The 24,443-nt window shown below is 39.3% G+C and overlaps 1 protein-coding gene across 1 annotated transcript in view; it reads left to right on the top strand.

Annotated features, from left to right (window-relative positions):
* Positions 1–2,351: 2,351 nt before the first annotated feature.
* The window catches only part of VDAC1 (voltage dependent anion channel 1), a 42,643-nt gene continuing 20,551 nt past the window's right edge, over positions 2,352–24,443 (top strand). The window contains exons 1-2 of the mRNA XM_075209779.1: positions 2,352–2,445; positions 20,938–21,007. Coding sequence (XP_075065880.1) covers positions 20,941–21,007 — 67 coding nt within the window. The 5' untranslated portion in view covers positions 2,352–2,445; positions 20,938–20,940. The remainder of the gene's footprint in view (positions 2,446–20,937; positions 21,008–24,443) is intronic.

Consider the following 24,443-nt stretch of genomic DNA (forward strand, 5'->3'; position numbering starts at 1 on the left):
CAGTAAGCATTCTAGTGACTGACATACAATACACAGAGCATTCTATTGAGCAATTTACAATTCCTAAGACGTTTACAATACACATCATAGTCAGATATGCTATTAATCAGCTTACATTTCAATCCTCATATGATCCATCAGGGAGACATTTTATTTAAAAAATTGCAATGATTTAAGTATACTCTAGACCGGCGGCTCCCAAACTGTGCGCCGCGGCTCCCAGGGGTGCTGCGGCGCTGTCACTGGGGTGCCGCGGGCCAGACATAGAAAAAAGAAAGAAAACAGGAACTTACCAATCCGCCGGGCGCCGGGACCCAGCAGACTGGTAAGTTCCTGTTTTCTTTCTTTTTTCTAGGGCTGGCGCCTGGCGTGAGGCAGAGTGAGAGGGATCGTAGCAGAGGAGGGGGACAGATGGCAGAGGAGGGGGACAGATGGCAGAGGAGGGGGACAGAGAGCAGAGGAGGGGGACAGAGAGCAGAGGAGGGGGACAGAGGGCAGAGGAGGGGGACAGAGAGCAGAGGAGGGGGACAGAGAGCAGAGAAGGGGGACAGATGGCAGAGGAGGGGGACAGAGAGCAGAGGAGGGGGACAGATGGCAGAGGAGGGGGACAGATGGCAGAGGAGGGGGACAGAGAGCAGAGGAGGGGGACAGAGAAGGGGGGCAGAGGGCAGAGGAAGGGGCAGAGGAGGGGGACAGAGGGCAGAGGAGGGGGACAGATGGCAGAGGAGGGGGACAGAGGAGGGGGGCAGAGGGCAGAGGAGGGGGGCTGATGGCAGAGGAGGGAGACAGATGGCAGAGGAGGGGGACAGATGGCAGAGGAGGGGGATAGATGGCAGAGGAGGGGGACAGAAAGCAGAGGAGGGGGACAGAGGAGGGGGGCAGAGGGCAGAGGAGGGGGACAGAGGGCAGAAGAGGGGAACAGAGAGCAGAGGAGGGGGACAGATGGCAGAGGAGGGGGACAGAAGAGGGGGACAGAGGGCAGAGGAGGGTGGCAGAGGAGGGGGACAGCGTGACAGAGGGCAGAGAAGGAGGACAGAGAGCAGAGGAGGGGGACAGAGGGCAGAGGAGGGGGACAGCGTGAGAGAGGGCAGAGGAGGGGGAAAGCGTGACAGAGGGCAGAGGAAGGGACAGCATGACAGAAGGCAGAGGAGGGTGCCAGCGTGACAGAGTGCAGAGGAGGGGACAGCGTGACAGAGGGCAGAGGGGGCAACGTGAGAGAGGGCAGTGTGTCTGGATGCAGAGAGGGCAGAGTGTCTGGATGCAGAGGGGCATTTTTGCATACAACTAAATAAGTATTTCTGTTGTGACCTAAATACTTATTACAATTTTTTGACCCAACTACTTCTAAAACAGGACTGCTCAGTAATTATTTTGGAGGGGTGCCTTGAAAAAATTTGGAGACTCTAAGGGTGCCGCGAACTGAAAAAGTTTGGGAACCACTGCTCTAGACAGTGGGGACTGCCATGCTGTCCCTTGTAAAAAGATTTTTGTCCCAATTTGTGAACAGTTGGGAGAAATGTGCCACTAAGTGATGCACCTTCAATATCACATGTACCAGCAGCAAGTGCAAGTGTTTTTAGTGATGGAGAAGCTTACTGTTGGAGACTCCGTTGTTCCCACCTGATGACCATACTACTTTTCCATGCGAAGTTGCAGGCACACTCTGTCCCAAATCTTAACTCACAAATGTTGGGGAGGTAAGTTACACATACCCAAAACCACATGACCAGTGGTCACAAATCATTTTCCTAAGTTCTATTTACAATGGCTTTGACTGCTGAGTGAAATAAGTACAACATTGAAACAGTTCCTCTCTGTCACACTCAAAATATAAAAAGCCATTTCAATGCAAACACACCTGCATAAGTTGAACCTAGAAACCAGAGAGAAATAATAAATAGCGACAATTGTACAATAATAATGTTACAGTGTATCATAAAGATGCATATGATTGTATCTTAAATTGTTTTTAAAATAAAATAAATCTTATTGCAGGTGATTATTAGGTGCGAGATTTGCATCGACATTTATTGGTTTGTATATTTTAAAAGTACAGTGTGAGTATTTATCTCTCCTACTACCTAGTCAATTATATAACAGTACCACCTTGCAAGATATATCTATATATCTATATTTATCTATATATATATATATATATATATATATCTATATATATATATGAGCACTGGCTCAGTAGTATTCAAGTGTTCATTATTGACTTCTGATTTACTATATCACTTATCTCCAGCACTCCCTGCTATCTGGAGACAACCTTTCAGAGCTAAGCAAGCATCTGATTCAGCTGCCAGTGTCAAGTTCCAGAGGGTGTGCTGCTGACGTCACAGTCACTCTCCTAGGCTTTCCCTTAGTGCTCCGCCTTCTCCTCCTCCTCCTGTACTGTCAGTCAGATCTAGCAGCAGAGACCGCAGGCTCTGGAATAGAAAGGTAAAGAACAGCACTAGAATTGCTATCTAAAATGAAAACCAGTATCTGATATAAGATCGGTAACTACATTTTTTATTGCTATGCGGCAATATCTATGTTTAGAGACATGCTGCTCTGATATCTTATCACCACACAGATCTTGAAGATAGAGGAGGCCAGATCTGCTCGGCAACCTTTGTATATTTAATGTGCATGGCGATGGGTGTGGAATTGGAGTAAAACAAAATAATAGTAAAGCAGATTAGGCAATGCTCCCACTATGACATCTGCTGACCACCCGATGTGTGTATTATTTAAATTATATTTCACATTCCGAAATGAGCAGCACTGCAAGACTGTTGGCCTGATCACACTATCTGCAACGTATGTGAGAGAGAAATCCATTGTTTGCATAGATTAATCCTCGGAGCAGAGATATCTTGTATACTTTCTATAGCTCTACTTACATATTTATAAGTATGAAGTTGGCAGTAGATCCTGGCTGGAGGGTTGTATGCTACAGTGTTTCTAATTATATTTGTCAATTATCTGTACTATACATGCATCTGCATCTTTGAATATAATGAGCGTGAAATATCTATCTATCTATCTATCTATCTATCTATCTATCTATCTATCTCTATCTTTGAAGGGCATGTGACCTTTACTGTGAAAGACGTGTATAGTGTTTCTTAATGCATGCTTGCACAATCCTATTTGAAGAAAAAATGTGAGTTCTGTTAACTGCAAAGCAGCATTAGACCGTTCACCTTGAAACAAGCCTTCAACACATTGTAATAATGTGCTACACAGGCCCTATTTTGTTAAATCGGCTATTTTATTTATTTAGTGCATTAGGGAAAGCCCATTGAAATTAATGCTCAAGGTCATTATCAGCTGGCAATGGTAATTCAGTTTATTAGAGACTGTTCTATGTAGTATAATCTCAACTATTTAGGATAGTGAACTATGCACAGAATAATCAAACAATATAGTTTCATTCATCACCTGAATGTCACAATTTATAAACTGGAAAAATTCCAAAACATTTATTTTGTAGAGTGGTGCATGAATCATAGACAGGAGCCATTTGTTGTGTCCCTGCCATAGGGTGTCATTTGACCCTGAGTATGAAGGACACTCCTCATTTGGCATCAATCCCTCAAGGCATGGAAATGACATATAGCAGACAGTGCATGCCTACACATGTAGATCGGTTGCAAGATAATTCAATTCCATTATGATTTTATATCAGGATTATATGTGAATTAAAAGATTTAAGCGTTGACTTGATTTTCTGGGGTACTGTGATGGCTTACCATATGTTTAAAGGAGCACGCCTAGGCCTGAATGATATATTACGTGCCAATGTGAATGTATAATTTTTGTGCTGTATGTGAATGTATAATACCAGATGGCAGCCATTTTTTATACTTATGAGAAAGATAAAACATGTCCAGTTCCTAATTTTAGGCTTTGTAGAATCTCATTTATGGGCTTGTTCAGACTAGTGTTTTTGCAGAATTTGCCCATGTCTCGTTTCAGAGGGAACACAACATAAGCAAACGGCTCTAAAAATCGTGCAGGCGTCAGAATGATTGATCCCAGTGCCATTCATGTGAAAGGTTGAGCGCAGATGTCTGCACAATTTGCAAAGGAGTTTGGTCGCATTGCATTCCCTCTTGAATACGGCATGAACAAATTCAGCAAAAATGCTCATCTAAACGAGCTCTAAATCTACCGATTGTTTAGTTGTAATGACCACAACACCCAATTACAGTATTATATTATTTATAATGCTGCAACGTATTCCATAGCACCGTAGAACAGACAGATAAACATACTTTCATTCATCACAATTCAGGGTTACAATACAGAATATAATTTGAAACAGATGGAATGAAAGCCCTACTCAAAGGAGCTTTCACAGGAAGTAAGGGAGTTATGTAGAATGTACAAATGCATATTTTGAACAGTGGACCAACTGCATATTAACATATATGATATAGAATTTTTAAGAGCTCAGGGCTCAGGAGTGCTGAATGAAGTGGTCACACATATACATCTTAGGGCATAAGACTGTATAATATGCTAGATGTAGTACAGAAAGTGTATTCATTAGATGGAGAGATTGTTATCATTGAGCTAATAGGCAATATATGCCACCCAAAATGATTAGTTTTCAGGTACTTCTTAAAGCTTGAAATGTAAGGGGTCAGACTGATAGAACGGGGGAGAGCATTCCAAATTTAGGTGCAGCACAGGAGAAGTCTTGCAGGAGAGGATCAGGGGAGTTAGATTATAGATGATGAAAGTTTTATAGCTATGGCAAATCAAATCAAAGAGCTTATATATGGAAATGTGCAGGAGAAGTATATGTGTGCTGCATGTTTTCAATGGGAGAACCAGAATCTCAAATTGAATCCTGGCGAGCACAGTAAGTGACAGATTCAGGTAAAGGGAATAGTAAGCAATATTCGTGTAGCAGCCACATTCTAGGGTTCAAGCAGTGCCAGCTTAGTGATGGGCAGACAAGTTAGTAATGTGTTACAATAATCAAGCAAATAATAAAGTCACAAATGAGTATTCTAGTAGTGCCATTAGTAACATGAAAAATAAGATGGGTGCAGCCCAGGAGAAGTTTATGTATTATCAAAGTGATAAGATTTTCAGAAAGATCTGAAAATGACAAGGCAGACTGAACTAGATAACATTATTTATATTATGTTATTTAGTTATGTGGTTACCATGAACTGTGTTATTTTGAATGCTTCTTGTAACTTTTTCCTGCGTCTGATGCATGTGAAAGCTGCTGAATGCTTTAATTGGATACGGTTACAAAGTGTTTACATTTGCACCTCCATATATGTTTAACTTACTGTATTGTCACATACACATGTTTAAAACAGATTGATGTGCATTTACAAATAAGTTCAAACATGTACATAAACACAATGCACTTTATATGCATTTGCTTGCATTTTAACATGCGTTAAAAAATGCATTACAAATGCCATTGATGCTAAATGAAATATTCAGGTAGTCCAGTTAAACAATGCTTCCAGTCTCTGTTGTTATGAAACACCAAGGAGAAATCAAATGTGGCAGTATCCTTACACAGAATATATGAGTATATGGGGGGGTATTCAGTTGGCCGCATTACTGTTAAAAGTAACGCAGCCTGCGCGTTATTACGGTAATAACGTGCGTAATTACCGTTATTACGGTAGTTCTAACGCCGGCTTTTTGCTGCTGCGAGCTGAAAGCTGGGCTAAAACTACCATAATAACAGTAATAGTTTTAGCGTGGCGGTACTTCGGGGGAATTGAATTCCCCCCCTTTAAGTGTTATTCTCCAAATTAACAGATTTCTTCAAAACCTGCTATTGTGTTTGTGATCTCTAAGTGCAGGCGAAGCTTGAATCTTGTTTGGTGCCTTCACAGATGCCCATGCAGCAATGTTCCAAACACAATAAAAGTGCAATTTGCTCAAACAGGTGTCAACTGGTTTGTGAATGAGTCCTGACAGTGTTGTACCAACAGGTTTGTAAACAATCAATTTGGAGCCACAGGTAAACTGGAATGCCTCTTTTTTTTTAAAATGTAGCAATTTAAAGACCTCCAGCAGTGTGGGAGCAAACATCTCCTGAAATCTGGTGCCTGGGTAACTATACTGAAGACAAGAGCCAATCCAATGTTAACTGTCTTCTACTAAACTGTACTAGAAAATGACACTGGCTCAGGGAGCTGCAAGCAAAAATCAGCAGAGAAATTACCGTAGTACTAGTAAGGGTAATAGTGCATGGGAATTGAATATGCCCTTATATTGGTTACCTCTCCTCCAAACACAATGGAGGCAACAATTTTGTGGCCATATTCGGCTTATCAATTCACTATGGGCATCAAAGAGGCGCTATATGCTGCCTTCGCTCTAAGTAGGCCAGAGGCATATTTTAAATGTAGAAAATATTGTGGTCTCAAGTTTTCTTTGTACAGGCTAAACAGTAACAATTAGCTCCCGTTTTTTTCTGAAATTAGTTAAGTTCCTATTTGCCACCAATGCTAAAATTGTTAATGTTGTAAAAGGCATCTGTAGTATTGCAGTTGTGATAATTGGGACCATGGGATAAAGGCATGTCTGTGGAGGAATATCAGCTCTGTGAAATATCATTCTAAAGTGGATCACTGGCATGGTCGTTACATCATTAAAATCAAATTCATTAATTCTGAATTAAGGCAATTACAGTTACACAGAAGGAACTTGGATGTGTAGTTTTGTTGTAGAAATAATTAGTTTTATGAAAACCTTAGATCAAAATAACTGTATTAGATTGTTTAATATTATTAATATTTATATTTAATTCACATTTAAAATGTGCTCATTATGGACCTCATGTAGAGTTTGGAACAAATCAAGCTAAATGTGCAGTTTTCTTCTGTATTCATGCCTGCTTTTTCATGTAGCACACCAATACTGAGCAGCTTTACTTTAAATCTGTAATACCGCTTATAGAAAATATTTTAGAAGGTGTTGCTTCCCCTAACCAGAGCCCCTGGGGCTACAACATGCAGTCGGTTTCCTGGGTGCTCCTCTATTACTCTGACAGCCATGTCTGAGAATCACGAGATTGCAGCTTGTGATTTGTTCTCCCACTTACTCTCTCTGCTGACCATTTAAAGCAGCAAACTAAGTTGATTTGCTGGTTCTAGATGACAGAATCGGTAGGGCCCCATGAAAAATGGCTGCATGTAGCAGCCCCTGGGGTTCCAGCTGCAGAAGGGATTCATAAAATGTTTTCTGTACTTAATAGTGCAGCTTTAACACTGCAATTTAGAGTTGAGCAAGGAAGCGCCCCCTAGCCAACTCAAAATGTGACTCCACAATTTAAATTGCCGCCTCTGTGGAAAAACCATGTTGTGCTGCAGTGGGATTTCCTGTTAACTGTAAATGAGGCTCAGTGAGTGTGTTTACCAATCTAGTACTGAAATGTTTTATTACAAGTAACCCCAGGCACTTCTCATAAATCCACCTGTGCTATGATGTTAAAATGTAACTATGCTTATGGTCTACATTACCTTACCCTTTTTATCCATAGTTTACAAGTGATTTCTAGGTTGTAGCCTCCACCACTGCTGTAGTAAAATAAACATTATAGATCAGTGTTCTCCAAACATTCACCTGAAGATTTCAGTATAAGTGTTGTAACCATATGCTCATGGACCAAATATTAAAGAAAAAAAAAATCTAGGTCATGCAATAGATTCAATAGAAGTTGTCAGAGGTAGTCGTGGGGTCAGAAAAAAGCCTTGGGGTGGAGCCTCAGAACCGCTGGTCACCAGTGGGACAGTCCTGTTGCTATGTGGACATGTGATCTATAAGCTGCCATTTTTCTTCTCTAGGGTTTATTTACTGAGAATGGATTTAAGCACAAAATTTGCACAGAACCACAGCAACCAATCTGAAATTACTTAACCAACTATGCCAACAGGTTGGCCTAATATATCACTAATTTATCACAAACTTATCTCACTTCATTCCAATTAGATCAAATTATATTGATTTGTGCTGACTAAAATCTAGCTCACAAGATAATATTCTGCTGTACACAGGTGCATCAATTTGGTTGTACCGTGAAATAATTTTATTGAATTTTACTATTCAATAAGTAGTGGCAAATAATCCAATACAATCAAACCTTAGTTGACTGAATATATCACAAATCCAGTCTGTCAGGAAGGACTGTACAAAATTTGCATCCGAAAACATTAAGTTTGAAGCATGCGTATTGTAATAATTCAGTTCAACTCAAATATCCTACGATGTTCAACCCTTAGGTGAAATGTGTTGTTTATGTTAGGTTTGTTTAACAGTAATTGGGCTGCTAAGTGATTGCATTGATAAAAATGTGATTGGTTCATTGCATGCCTAAAATTCAGCTATCACACTTTAATTTTTTTTTGCAGTTACTCAGTAAATGTGCACAGTATCTTCGGATTGTGAACCTAAATATGCTCTTTAGCCACTTGCACTTTTATACTTTCCGTCTTTTTCCGTCCTTTTACCACGCTATATGACACTAAATCCTCACATAATCTATATATATAATATTTCATGTATCAGGACATTCTGTTAGTTCTTGCCCTCTACACTATGCATGCACGCCATTGAATTGCTATATGACATATTGTTCCCTTTATTGGATGACGGTGTCTAATATATTGATAACTTTGATACGTATTTGAAGGGACATTTGGAATTAGTGCTTCTTGGCTTTATATATGTTTTACCACACAGTTCAAGTTATTGACTGTTTTTCCACGCTACATTGTCTCTCTATATATTAAGGGTTGCAGCTCTGGTCATATGTACTACTTTGATACATGTTTATCTGTATGTAATAAACTGCATGACCACAGTGTTGGACTGCACATAACCATACAGTGTTGTAACCATCACCTCATTTCTGAGCTTATATCTTTTTCTACATCACCACTTCCATATCCAATTTTATACTGATTTCCTTTGCGCCTAGGGAGATCTATCTCCACCCCCTAAGGTAGGTTGAGTCCCAGAACAGGATGTCTTAAGAAATGTTAATTAAGGAATGGTCTAAGCAGCTCACATTTCTAAACCAGAAAATTGGTTTGTTAAGTGGGAAAGAAAGTCACAGAGTAACTAGCAGCAGTCAGCTTTGCTGGCCTCCTGTAAAGCTGCGATACCTTGTCTACCAGGCGCAAGCCATTGTCACGCTGTTAATACTGCACAAGCACAGTCTGCATCTGAAAATGCAACCGGCATCATGTAGTTAATCAGCTACAGGGCAAGTGCCAATCGACGCATGCGCAGCCTGCATCAAAACACCATTACAGGGATGGCCAGTTCACACCATGTTCAGTAGTGATCGTTTCTTCAGAACACCATTAGTGGAGGCTTCTGTTGTGCGGTGCTGGACCAAAACCTGAAGAATTTCTCTTATGATTTGCCTCACTGATGTTATTATTTTCTAGCAAATTGTTTACATGCTTACATGAATATTGGTTCAGCCCACAAAATGGCTGCGTTCACTGGGTGTAATTTACAGGAGATCAGCAAGTTCTTGTCTTGCAATGAAATTATTTAAAATTGAAAAAAATTACATGCCTGTGTGGGCAGCATTATTATTAATATATATGTATCTCAAAGATGTTAGACTCTCAGGGGTAAATGTATGAAAAGAGTAGGGGTGTGCACCGGGCACTTTTAGTGTTTTGGGTTCTGATTAGCTTGAGGTTTTGGGTTCTGATTTGTTTTGCCAAAACAACTGACGAAAGGTTTTGGTTCTGATTTCGGGTTTTGGTTTCTGATTTATTTTTTAAAAAACATAAAAAGCACTAAAATCTATTATTAACCTCAATAACATTCAATAACAATCATTTCCGCTAATTTCCAGTCTATTCTGAACACCTCACACCTCACAATATTCTTTATAGTCCAAAACGTTGCACCGAGTTAGCTTTCTGGACTGCGTAGTGGAGTGGGCCCGGTACCCAATTTGGTACCGGGGCCACAATACCTCCGCCTTCAAATGGTTTCAATTCCACTGCACAACTGCCTGCTCCTACATCCTCTGCAGCATATACAGGGTGTAGTTCGAGCGCGTAAATACCTCTTGTTTTTGACGATGACAGGTCATTTTCATTAATTTTGGATTTGGCCCCATCACTGAATGTAGTTGATACGCATCTATCTGGACTGCGTAGTGGAGTGGCCCCGATACCCAATTTGGTACCGGGGCCACAATATATCACCCTCAACTGGTCTGAATTCCACTGCACAGATAAAAACAAAGAACATAGTATTAAAAATGTCAGTTCCCCTTTTTTGGAACTACACAAACAATGACCGTAGTAATAGAACTAGCAGTTCCTATTTTTGGGAACTACACAAACAATGACCATAGTAATAGAACTGGCAGTTCCTAATTTTTTGGAACTACAGAAATAATGACCGTAGTAATAGAAATGGCAGTTCCTAATTTTTTGGAACTACAGAAATAATGACCGTAGTAATAGAAATGGCAGTTCCTATTTTTTGGAACTACAGAAATAATGACCGTAGTAATAGAAATGGCAGTTCCTATTTTTTGGAACTACACAAACAATGACCGTAGTAATAGAACTGGAAGTTCCTATTTTTTGGAACTACACAAACAATGACCGTAGTAATAGAACTGGCAGTTCCTATTTTTTGGAACTACACAAACAATGACCGTAGTAATAGAACTGGCAGTTCCTATTTTTTGGAACTACACAAACAATGACCGTAGTAATAGAACTGGCAGTTCCTATTTTTTGGGAACTACACAAACAATGACCGTAGTAATAGAACTGGCAGTTCCTATTTTTTTGGAACTACACAAACAATGACCGTAGTAATAGAACTGGCAGTTCCTATTTTTTGGGAACTACAGAAACAATGACCGTAGTAATAGAACTGGCAGTTCCTATTTTTTGGAACTACACAAACAATGACCGTAGTAATAGAACTGGCAGTTCCTATTTTTTTGGAACTACACAAACAATGACCGTAGTAATAGAACTGGCAGTTCCTATTTTTTGGGAACTACAGAAACAATGACCGTAGTAATACAACTGGCAGTTCCTATTTTTTGGAACTACAGAAATAATGAACAGTATATAAATAAATAAATAGTAAATAGCAGTACCTATTATTTTTTGGTACAGCAGCAACAGTGAACGTAGTTTGACTTTGAAATAGCAGTACCTAGTATTTTTTAACTAATTTTTTTATCTTTTTTTTTTTCATTTTTTATAACTTTTGAATAATTTATAAATGACAATGCCCTTAGCAGAACAGAGCACAGGACACAGGCAGCACCACTGGACTCACCAGGACAGAGCACAGGACACAGCACCACTGGATTCAGCAGGACAGAGCACAGGACCAAAGCACCACTGGACTGATCAGCAGGACAGAGCACAGGACCAAGTAACCACTGGATATTAAGCAGGACACAGGACGGAGCACCACTAAACCTATAACCTCCCTCTTCAATGATCTGACCCCGGCTGAAGATGCCGGGCGCGAGCGGGGAATTTATGCAATCCGAGTCTCGCAAGATCCGACGTCAGAGCCTCAGTTTCATTTTTTTGGCGCCGGAAATACCCGAACAGTGCTCGGATCCCGTCGGATCCGCACTGTTTGGGGGGGCTCGGATTAGAGAAATTCGATCCCGCTCATCCTTAGAAAAGAGGTTATGTAAACCTATGGTTTGACAAGAATAGATCAGTTAAACAGAGTTTTGTCCCTGGTTTGCATTAGTAAATGCATTGTTGCACCATATTAATTAGTGAGGACCTCACCTGTTAGATTTTTAAATGTAAATGGCGTCTTGATATTTTAAATGGACCAAAAGATAGAATTGTGTTCATAAAGTATCTTTGCAGGATATGGATTATTTTTCTTTTCTAGTTCACATTACAGTTTTATAACTGAGGACTTCACACTACAACTTGTTCATTTGGAATCACACATTATTATCAGTGTCTAATTCTTTAACACAATTGTCTCATGCTTGCTGATTGACAGCAACAGCAAAGCTGTTAAAATTAACTTGATTGCATCAGCAGTTGTGGAAGTTATGAAGCATACTGGTTGGGACACGAAACCCAACAAATGCGTGAATAATTATTGTATCTCATCAAGTACAATACATATGCGTGATGTTTTCTGTGCAAATAAACCAATTGGTAGTGTTTATCATCTGACCTGGAAGTGTTCATACACAAGTCCAATACGTTGCTCACGATGAAGTGCTAGTAACACACACGTGCACATAGTAAAGCATTTAATTAATAGTTTGAAACGCATGACCAGAAAGTGGGCATAAGCATATGCACCTATGCAGACTTGCGCAATTTTTGTACTTACGTCTTCCTGAATCTGGAGAAGCAGGACAGGACAGGGCAGGGTTGTGTTAACATTGGCTTAGTACCGCAAAGGACTGTTTATGTAATGTGGCTGGTGCAGATCTCACAAAACATGCAAATTTGCCAGTTAGGAGGCATATCTTTTGCACCTACTAAAGGGCAGGTATAAATACTCGGTAATGATGATGACGTATCGTAAGCCAGGGGCACATCTAGAGATGTGTTCGGCTGTGCATATGGATAGAAATACGCTAATTGTCCATGCTTTTTTTTTTTTTTTTTTTAGTAGTAAGTTACTCACATTTTGCAGCCAGATCTGCATCAGCCCTTATGACCTTATTTTGTTACTTCCCTGATTTGGTAATTATTTGCCTCCGGATGGCACAAACATCATATTTGCACTAATGGGGCTGTGCACTGTTACTCATTGTAAACATACCTTTACATAATTTTTCTGAAGAGCAACAGAGTTGAGCTGCATTTATTTAAAGCTTAGGGGGCATCCCAGTAACACTGGCCTGATTCTGCACATAAGCAAATATTCAATTTGGTGGTAAATTATGAGTTGCTCTGACTATTCATAGTAGTAGGCGGTTTACACTTCAATAACTATATCACTTTTCATATTTCTGCACTGCATTTTTTTGTTTATTTCTTAGTGTACATAATTACTTCTACTTTTGTAATTCTTCTTACAATAGGGGTACCAGATATGAGTACTTAACGTCTGTAGCGGCTATAAGAACATCAAGTGTAGAGACTTGTTTTTCAATAATAGGGCAGATCTTGTAATCACCAATGAATTTTCAACTACATCTATTTGAAGCATGAATAGCTCCAGCGTAATCTGAAGTTAAAATTTATTTGTTTGTTCCGTCTGCTAACTGCCCTGACTACTGACAGTCAAAAGGGAGGTAACCTGTTAAAATGGGATGTTTTGCATCGCTGGAAATGAATGTAGCCCGATGGATCAGAGAGTAGTTTGGGAGGACTGGGGCATGACCTAATTCGTTGAGATATGCTCTCATATTCCTACATTGGTCTGCATTTCATTAAGGAGTCCTTGGCGACATCACATGGCAACACCATAAGGCTAATCTTTAAAAATGTCCACGCAACAGGAGTTTCTGTTCAGACTTTATAATCATCATCATCACCATTTATTTATATGGCGCCACTGATTTCGCAGTGCTGTACAGAGAGCTCATTCACATCAGTCCCTGCCCCATTGGAGCTTACAGTCTAAATTCCCTAACATACACACAGACAGAGAGAGACTAGGGTCAATTTTGATAGCAGCCAATTAACCTACTAGTATGTTTTTGGGAGTGTGGGAGGAAACCAGAGCACCCGGAGGAAACCCACGCAAACACGCAGGGCCTGATTAAGGGTCACAGCCGCCCCAGGCTACTACACTAGTTCCCACCCCCCAGTGTGTGTGTAAATAAAATGTTTATATATATATATATATAGATATATATCTGTAAATAAAATTGTAAAACATTAATACATTAAACACACTTCATTATGCACTTCCTCTCTTACCTGATCTTGCAGTGTAGACTACCTGGTGTTCTATTTTGCTTGTTCTTGGAGCGTTGTCCGTTGGCTGGCTTCTGGAAACTTGGGAGTCCTGTATTTAAATTAAATTGCAAAAAATATTGCAAAAATTGTATTATAGTGCAAAATTTTAACAAACCCTGAATGATACAAAACAACCCCCTAGTACAGACAGACAATAAAATATATGAAAATTATTTACACTCCTATAGTAACATCTACCAGCCCTGTCTATCTAGTATTTAGCATTCTAGTGACCGCTGAAACCACAGTCAGCATCAACATCACCGCCACACAATACAGAAATCCTGCCCTCTACAAGCTATTTCATCACCTCCCCACCAATTCATCCCCCCTGTCATTATTATCAACCCGCACCAGACAGTTTATGACCCCCCCCCCTATCCAATTCACTAACCCCCCCCCGTAGCCAGTTCATTACCTCCCCATTTTCACTTCATTAATCACCTCCCTCTAGCAATTTCATTAACACCCCCCATCCAATTGATATGCCTCCCTATCCAATTCATAAGCCCCCCCCCTCTAGCCAGTTCATTAATCCCCATTTTCACTTCATTAATCCCCCCCTCTAGCCATTTCATTAACACCCCCCATCCAATTGATATGCCTCCCTATCCAATTCATAAGCCCCCCCCCCCCTCCAGCCAGTTCATTACCTCCCCATTTTCACTCCATTAATCCCCCCTATCCAATCCATACTAGCAGATCATTAATCCCCCCATATCCAATTTATAAGATCCCCCCAGTCATCTTCTCCCCCCCTCCACATCTGATGTGTCACCCCACTGACATTTAACAAGCACTTACCTTGCTGTCTTCTGTTCTCCTCTGACCAGACGCCGGCGCTTCTGTCATCTTCACACGCAGCTAACAGCATCCAACGCTGTTAGCTGCAGGCGCGCTCTGTGTGATTAGTGTGGTCACGTGAGATGTGAGATCTCACGTGACCACATAAAGCAATACACTGATAGGGCAGCTAACAGCGTTTGATGCTGTTAGCTGCATGATTGGGTACAGGAACATGCGGGACCGCCCCCTTGAGGCCAGGGGCGGCCCCATTAGAGGAGAAAGAAGCCGATCACCGGCACTTGAAGAAAAAAAAACCCCAAAAAAACCCAACAGCTTGTCAGTGTTCCGCGCTGCGCCCCCCCAGGACTCAGCGCTCCAGGCTGCAGCCTGATCAGCCTAGTGGTTGATCAGGCCCTGCAAACACGGGAAGAACATACAAACTCCACACAGATAAGGCCATGGTCGGGAATAGAACTTATGACCCCAGTGCTGGGAGGCAAAAGTGCTAACCACTTAGCCACCGTAATCGATCATTATAAAGTTGTCCATGTTTTCTGAGGTGTGTATATACATCAATATATTCTAAAATAATGAATGGTTAAAGAGGTCAAGGAAGTGCACATTTTATTTTTATTTAAAGTAACTTATCTGCGATTTGTTAACTATTCATATACTGTTTGTCATTATGTCAATTACAGCAATGTACTGTAGTGTGCATTTATGGCAGTTAATTCAAAGTTCTAGCTCCTGAATGTCCTGAATGGAACCCCGATAGTTCTGCTAGTTTGGAGTAGGGGTGTGCACCGGGCACATTTAGTGTTTTGGGTTCTGATTAGCTTGAGGTTTTGGGTTCTGATTTGTTTTGCAAAAACACCTGACGAAAGGTTTTAGTTCTGATTTAGGGTTTTGGGTTCTGATTTATTTTTAAAAAAGCATAAAAAGCGCTAAAATACATAATTTTGGTTTTTTTACACTCCTACGCTATTATTAACCTCAATAACATTCAATAACAATCATTTCCACTAATTTCCATTCTATTTTTAACACCTCACAATATTCTTTTTTAGTCCAAAACGTTGCACCGCGGTAGCTTTCTGGACTGCGTAGTGGAGTGGCCCCGGTACCCAATTTGGTACCGGGGCCACAATATCTCCTCCAACTGGTCTCAATTCCACTGCACATATGGCTGCTCCTCCATCCTCTGCAGCATATAGAGGGTGGAGTTCTAGTGTCAATACCTCTTGTTTTCGATCATGACAGTGCATTTTAATTATTTTTGGATTTGCCCCCAACACTGAATGTAGTTAAATATCTGATACGCATCTATCTGGACTGCGTAGTGGAGTGGCCCCGGTACCCAATTTGGTACCGGGGCCACAATATATCACCCTCAACAGGTCTGAATTCCACTGCACAGATGGCGGACACCGGATGGACGTCTAAAACCAACATAGATGTTAAGACCGCAGTTCCTCTTTTTTGGGACTGCACAAACAATTAACGTAGTAATATAAATGGAAGTTACTATTTTTTTGAACTACAGAAAGAAAGAACGTAGTAATAAAAATGGCAGTTCCTCTTTTTTGTAACTACAAAAACAAAGAACGTAGTAATATAAATGGAAGTTACTATTTTTTGGAACTACTGAAATAAAGAAAGTATTAATAGAATCGGCAGTTACTCCTTTTTTGAACTACATAAAGAAAGAACGTAGTAAATGTAATATAGATTGCAGTACCTACTCTCTGGAACTGCTTAAAGAATGAACGTAGTAAATGTAATATAGATTGCAGTACCTATTCTCTTGCACTGCCAAAAAATTGAACGTATTAAATGTAATATAGATTGCAGTACCTATTCTCTGGAACTGCTTAAAGAATGAACGTAGTAAATGTAATATAGATTGCAGTACCTATTCTCTTGCACTGCTTAAAAATTGAACGGATTAAATGTAATATAGATTGCAGTACCTATTCTCTGGAACTGCTTAAAAATTGAACGTAGTAAATGTAATATAGATTGCAGCACCTATTCTCTTGCTCTGCTTAAAAATTGAATGTATTAAATGTAATATAGATTGCAGTACCTATTCTCTGGAACTGCTTAAAGAATGAACGTAGTAAATGTAATATAGATTGCAGTACCTATTCTCTTGCACTGCTTAAAAATTGAACGTATTAAATGTAATATAGATTGCAGTACCTATTCTCTGGAACTGCTTAAAGAATGAACGTAGTAAATGTAATATAGATTGCAGTTCCTATTTTTTGGACTGCTGAAACAGTGAACGTAGTAATATAGATTGCAGTTCCTATTTTTTGGACTGCTGAAACAGTGAACGTAGTAATATAGATTGCAGTTCCTATTTTTTGGACTGCTGAAACAGTGAACGTAGTAATATAGATTGCAGTTTCTATGTTTTGGACTGCAGAAACAGTGAATGTAGGTATTGCAGTACTAATATTTCAGGACTGCAATAATATATTCCTCTAGAATTTTTTTATACTTTTTAAATTATTTTTTAATATTTTTTTTTAACTTTTTTTTTTTTGTATAATTTTTTTTTTTTTTTGGAGTTTTTAATAATTGGACAATTACTATGGACTTAGCACAAAAATGCACAGGACTAAAGCACCACTGGACTCAGCAGGACAGAGCACAGGACAAAAGGACCACTGGACTCAGCAAGGACAGAGCACTGGACACAAGCATAAAGCACCACTGGACTCAGCAAGGACAGAACACTGGACACAAGCATAAAGCACAACTGGACTGATCACGCAGGAGTACCACTACCCTACAACCTCCCTCGCGAGATCCGACGCGAGACTCGGACGTCAGAGCCTTAGTTTCATTTTTTTGGTGCCGGAAATACCCGAACAGTGCTCGGATCCCGTCGGATCCGCACTGTTCGGGTGGGCTCAGATTAGCGAAATCCGAGCCCGCTCATCCTTAGATTGGAGGGGAGGGGGGTGTGTGTTGCATTAAATACATTTTCCTTTATAATATAAGTTGTCCCACAGAGGGAAATTCTTGAACTATAACCTGTTGAGTATTTCAGAAGCATATTGGATAAACTTAGTGGGTGGCAGATGTATAAAGAAATGGGGCTGCCATTTTCCTGCAGTTCTTATCTCTATCACTCATTCTTTAAGGGATTAATTTTTACCAGTATCGAGTATATCTAAGAAAATAATAATAAAGTTTATATAATTTAAAAAAAAGTGTTCTTTCCATATATTTTCTTATAGTTATTAGTCTTCTTCATCATTATCTGTGTGAACCTCCTTTTTAATATTGTTTCTCTATGATATCAAGCTAGATGATGCCAACCTTGGCCAGAGCACATACAGACAATCACTAGAATAGCTAGGATTTAACCAATCGGTATGAAGTCAAATATCATAAGCCGCCAAAGATCCAAATGTGAGCTTCTTTATTCAGGCATGCAATCATGGGTGCAGCATTCTAGCAAGAATCAGAACTACAAATAATTCATTTGCACAGTCTTATATACCTTTCTTGTTACTGGACAGATTTTAGTTATACACCCTATCCTGGGACTCCCCCATTTACAGTGTTTGACCTTGCAGGGGTCCGCAGTACATCTAGTTTCTTTTAAAACTTGGTACAACCAGGTACAGGAATGTGTCTTATTTTGTTCTTTGTTAGAAACGTTGAGCAGACTATTTCTTCTGCATACTATTAACTCTTATTAACTCTTTAAGCATATGTACATAATTAGCATATGAATTCATCCAAGTTCCACAAAATTCATAAAAGTATGGGGAGGGGGATGTTTGGATCTTTTTTAGGCTATAGGAGAGCCTTATTGAAAGTGTTGGTGTAAATGTTGAAATAGCAAATAATTGAATGTCAGTTGTGGAACTGCCTTTATTATTAGTACATTATTGATTTACTTGATACAATATTGGAAGATGTTTGGCAAGTGCAGTTCCCTGTTACCTGTTAAATCTTTCTTACATGGATACTGTCATTTATGGAGAGTGATTCAAATCCTGAAAATAGAAAATCACCAGAACTACCTTAACTAAGTTATAAAGCTGTCCCAGGTTTAGGTCAGCCATACTTGCAACTAAACAGGTCAATCCTATTCTTTCTTACATTTCTTTGCTCTGCCAAAATATATAAGCACCTGCTAATTAATACTGGTCACATTTTATTTTTTATACTTTATGTAATTATCATTAATTTTAGAGATTCAGTATGTATATGAAAATGAACAGTACCACTTCTTTATCTGCATGCTTAAAAAGTACCAGTTCTGTAGGAATGTGTAATTTACAGAATTTTGCTTTTATTTTACATGCATGGGCAGCGTTATAGTACATTAAAGTACATGTTTACATTTATCTAGTAAAATTAACTATTGTTATGTCTCCCTACTCCAGCCTAAATCTACTACTATGTGATACCATATGCTGCCCTGTGATACCACAGTTGCCAAGATTGTAAAATGATTTCCAGGAACTGAGCTTTTAGCCATGTGCATCTTAGCATGTGATTATACAGGCTCAGCTGACCTTGGTGCAGCAGAATCTGCATTATGACATGTTCATTGAACATTTCATAATAAAAAAAAAAGTATTTTAAATAATAATTTTTATGTCTATAGTTTAATGTCTATTAACTTGAAAAGCTCAGAGAAAAAAATAGAAAAAAAAATCTTATATAAAGAATAATAGAAAATGTACTACACATTTCAGTACTGAAAGATAAGGATATTTTCAGGGACAAATCTTAAAATCCTGCGACTTTCCCTGAAAATTATGGACAGTTAGCAACTATGTAGTGTCTAATGACATGTCCTGCTGCACCAATAACTAGACTTCTGTCTTGTGGCATTATGTACGGATTACTGATGCATTTTGCTTTAAACATACGCCACGTTAAACTAGTTTGGAAATGTGCTAGGACGAGAAGAGATCTTATAGGGAGGGAGGTAGATTAAAGATAAAACGTGGGTATCAAATAAAAAAAAAAATCAGTTTCACTTAAAAAGAAACAGTGTCTCAATAGCTTAAATAAAGTCTTTATACAATGAACATGCATACAATATTACAACAAAGGTACACCATATTCTAATGTACATATGTGTGACAGGTATGCTAAGCACATTTGGTCTTTACTAAGTACTTGCTAAAATGTAAAATGGCAGATTACCCAGAAAGCTTTAGGTGTAACAAGCCATGCTTGCATGATGAATCATTGCTGACATTCTGCTTGGATAAAGTAGCTCTGGCTGTGACTCATCTTAATGTACTTTATTTATTCAGCCTTTGTGGTTAATTGCAGTAGTGCTCTATACGTGACTTCTTAAATGTGTTATCTACGGGAAAATATACACACTGTATGCTTTGCACAGCATACCACAGCAAGTGCAGCAGCTTGGAATGAGATTGAATAAACTCTGAATTAGGAGTCCTTATACTGCTGTGCTATGGTGTGGGAACTTTGAGTGTGTGTATAAAAAATAAAAGGTAAAGATGTCCTGTGCTTCTGATCTACCTGCGTATTACATTACTGATTAGATTGGCTAAGCTTCTCCGTAAGCACACCTTTTATAAATGAATTTGTCTGGTTCAGTGGATCTCCTACTTAAAGGTTTTCAGCTGAACCCATTACTATTAGGTATATCATTAAAACCTCATTGCACAGGCTAGAGATGGGTCCTCTCCCTTTCAGAGATGACCTTTTCACTGGAAGAGCTTCCTATCTTGCCAAGCTAGCACTAATAATGTTTGTATTAATTTGAGTACAAGTACACAGGTATGGTTGGAAGCAAAGGACATCTTTACTTTTTTATGTATCGAAATGGCTAATTTTATTCCTGCTGCTCACTTTTCTAAAAATTTATAATATTTAGTTCAGTTTATATAGAGGCAAACAAATCTAGGATGACATATATTAGCTGTCAGTATAAGCACATGTTACATGACTCAGATTTTAGCTTCTCAGCCTCCATCAGGATTTAAACACAACTATAATAAACAATATATTTGATGAACCCCACTTAACATTTGAGCAATATGTGCTCCTATCCTTCCAAAGACTTACTATTGTTTTCTAGTTAAGTATTTACTATCATGCTAGTGCAATCATTGTAATTATCAAACTTAGCAATTTATCTATTTAATTATTTGTTTTTTGTTACTTTTTATATGAAAATTGTGTTCTCTTATTCTGTCAACAGAAAATGGCTATACCTCCTCCTTATGCCGATCTAGGAAAATCTGCTCGGGATGTTTTCACCAAAGGATATGGTAAGTGATCTGCACGAAGAGGACTAAATAGGTGCAGATGTGGCTAATGAAGTGACAGAACTTCCATAAAAATGACAGATTCTGACATTTTAATTGGCCAGTGTATGGAACAGATCTGTACACTGTAGCCCCAGGAGAGATTGGTGGTGTAAGGTTCACAATGGAAACCAACAGTGCTGCCCTTAAACTGTCCTTTTTATATCCTTCAAGTCCGTACATTCAGCACTGTCTTCATCACAAGCAAACGCAGGACTTGTAGAGAGGGGTTTCCATGCCACGCCACGCCACCAGTGATCGTGACCAGCATGCATGGGGGCGTGGTTATAATTTTAGACAGTGCTTGGTTGCTCTCCAACTCTTCCTATCCCCATCATATACTCGGGCAATGCTGTATGCACTACTGATAGGTGCACACAGCTCTCCCTTTTCGCGTGTGAAGCGGGACATACCTCTCAACTGTCCCTACAGTCAGGACAAAGTCTTTACTGCGTGTGTCAGAACAGATGGCAGACTGTCCTGCTTTCTCCTACCTGTTCTTGCTGCTTTCACCACCTGTTACTGGTGCTCATGTCCTAAGCTCAGTTGCTGCTTGTCTGGATCCTGGAATGTTGGGTCCCTGTTTGGAAAAATAACAAGTACATGATATAGAAATCCCAGCAATGAGTGAACACAGTAGGCCTCTCTCCTACAAACCAGCCAGATATTAAATTAAAAGTAACCACATTTAATAATTAGGCCTCCCAGCAACTAACCTGGACAGTAAATTAATGTCATACACCTTTAATAAAAAGATTCATTTCCCCCCAAACAACCAACATTAAATGAATAGCATTTACATTTAATAAATAAACAATAAACTTTTTCCTCCCAAACTTTAAATAATTAGCATTCACTTTTAAGAAATAGCTCTCCTTCTCCCCAAACTCAGACAACACATTCAATTAATAGCACCCAAACCACCTCAGCATTAAATGAATAGTCCCATTATCCCACCTGAAATAGGTGGGCCATAACCTCACTATTAAATTAAATATCCCCAAACTTCACCCCACCAATAAATTAAAAGCTCCCACTCTCAACCTACTTTGAAATTAGTATTTCACACCCCATCCACATCACATAAAATACTCCCCTTATACTTACATTAAAATCCCCCCCCTGCTTATATTAAGAGTCCCTCCAAGCCCATGTTTACAAAGAAACTGTTGTACTTATACATTAAATCCCCCACTTACATTAAAAGCACATGATAACCCCCCCCTCCACACACACACACACACATATTTACTCTCTTCATCTAGTGTTGTGTCTTATGTCCTCCTGCTGCACACATGAGACATGCTGGCGAGAGAAAGGGGCGTGGACACAGCAGGGGAGAGATGGCTTTGACCAGTGCAGACAGAAACAATCTGCACACAAGCTGCAAAGTGGCAGGTCCAGCCACCTCAAGCATACAGTGCCCCAGGCTGGGAGGGGCGTTTCCAGGCATTAGAACCCCCCCGCCCCCCTCCGGGTTTGCCTGTGTTCATATTAGAGATGGGCGGGCACGGTTTCCCGAGATCCGAACCCACCCGAACTTCGCCTATCCGAGTACCGAGCTAAGCAGGCTCGGTACTCTCCCGCTCGTTCGGGATCGAAATCGAGGCAAAACGTCATTGTGACGTATTCGTATTTCTGAGCTTGGTTCTCGCGAGATTTGAAAAGCACAAATATCCGCCTCCACAGCAATCCATCGCCAATTGACAGAGGGAGAGAGCAGGGTTAGGTCACAGGCTGTATTAGAGCAGGGACAGAACAATAATTGTACACCTTATTCTTTGTATTATTCTTTAATTTCTAATCTATTCAATTCTATTATTAGCAATTGTTAGAGCAGGAAGAGAGGAGGCTTATTTTTCAATTTTTTGCACTACAAGTGCTTTGGGGGTGTCCCATATTCCCCAGTGTCAAACACTAATTTTTCTGGCTGTCAAAAAGTCATATTTATCAGCAGTATCTATCTAATACAATTTTTTGCACTACAAGTGTTTTGGGCTCATTAAAATGGATTCAAAGCAGTCCATATATGTATATTGTACAGTCTATAACAGCTGATTTTTTTAGTATTTTCTACAAGTGGAGGGGGGCCTAGAAAGACAGAAACCAAACTGCCTTTGTCCATTTCTTTAGATATTTAACTGTAAGTGTAGGGTGTAATATACACCCAAAGACTATGGCTGCATTGCCAATATGCATAGATGGAGAGGAAGACAATCTGGTTTGTGTGTAGAATTAATGAAGGCCTACCAGGAATTAAACTGGGTTTTTTTCATAATTATATAGCTTTACAATTACATTACTTATCCAAGAAACAGGTGGAGCACTAAATTTGGTTATTTTATGCCCAAAAACATTGATTTTTAAACAAAATTGCAAAACAAAACCAACCAAAACCAAAACACGCAAGGGCGGTTTGGCAAAACCAAAACACAATGCTAATCCAGATCCAAAACCAAAGCCAAAACACGGGGGTCAGTGAGCATCTCTAGTTCATATTGATAATTTCAAAAAGCAATAAGTTATTTTCTAGTGAAAGCAAAATGCTATTTATTTGTAAAGTATATTGTAGCAAACTATATTTAAGTAAAATGAGGTCTTTGCATTGCAATTGTAGGCATATATCAGCTAAACAATAAAATAAAACCTCTAATTGGCCACCATCATCCATATAACTGATTATTGGCTAACACTGATAAAATATCAGGGAGCTACCATAATGATTTCTCTCATACTTGGCAGCATAGTAGCGTACATATGTCTATATATATATATATATATATATATATATATATATATATATATATATATATATATATATATATAATTAGTGGAGGGTGCTCAGCACAGGAATGCAGGGGAAAATAAAAACTATAAATGAATTACATTATGTCACTCATTCAGCATTTAAGACACCTTCAATTGCCTAATGATAGAACTGGCTGTGATTTATATTAGAGTATTCATCATCTACACGTAGAATGGAATGGTACAATGGTACATATGCCTGCTATGTACACTCTAGCCAGAGCCCTTTTATTATGATTATAGTCTGTTTTTGTTTCGTCCACTTGTTTTTCCACCTGCAATAAACTGGGATGAAATAGTTAACTAGAATTAAAGTCAGCCTACCCTATGCAATGATGGGATAACTGAGGCCATAGATAATTAGTATGGTACAGCTGAACAGGAAATTAAGTTTTAATTGCCATAACGGCATACTATATAGCAGTCCTTCTGGAAAATGCCAAAGCCCCCAAGTTGCCAGCTGGGCCTTGTGCTTTCCAGTAACAGTGATGAACGGATGAATTGGTTGTTGTCCATTTGATGGTGTGTTATCTTTTACTGTCCTTGGAGATTTCTTGAGGTCCATAGCATGGGAGTGTGATTAAATTATGTG

The sequence above is a fragment of the Mixophyes fleayi genome, chromosome 4, assembly GCF_038048845.1.
Source record: "Mixophyes fleayi isolate aMixFle1 chromosome 4, aMixFle1.hap1, whole genome shotgun sequence".
NCBI lineage: Eukaryota > Metazoa > Chordata > Amphibia > Anura > Limnodynastidae > Mixophyes > Mixophyes fleayi.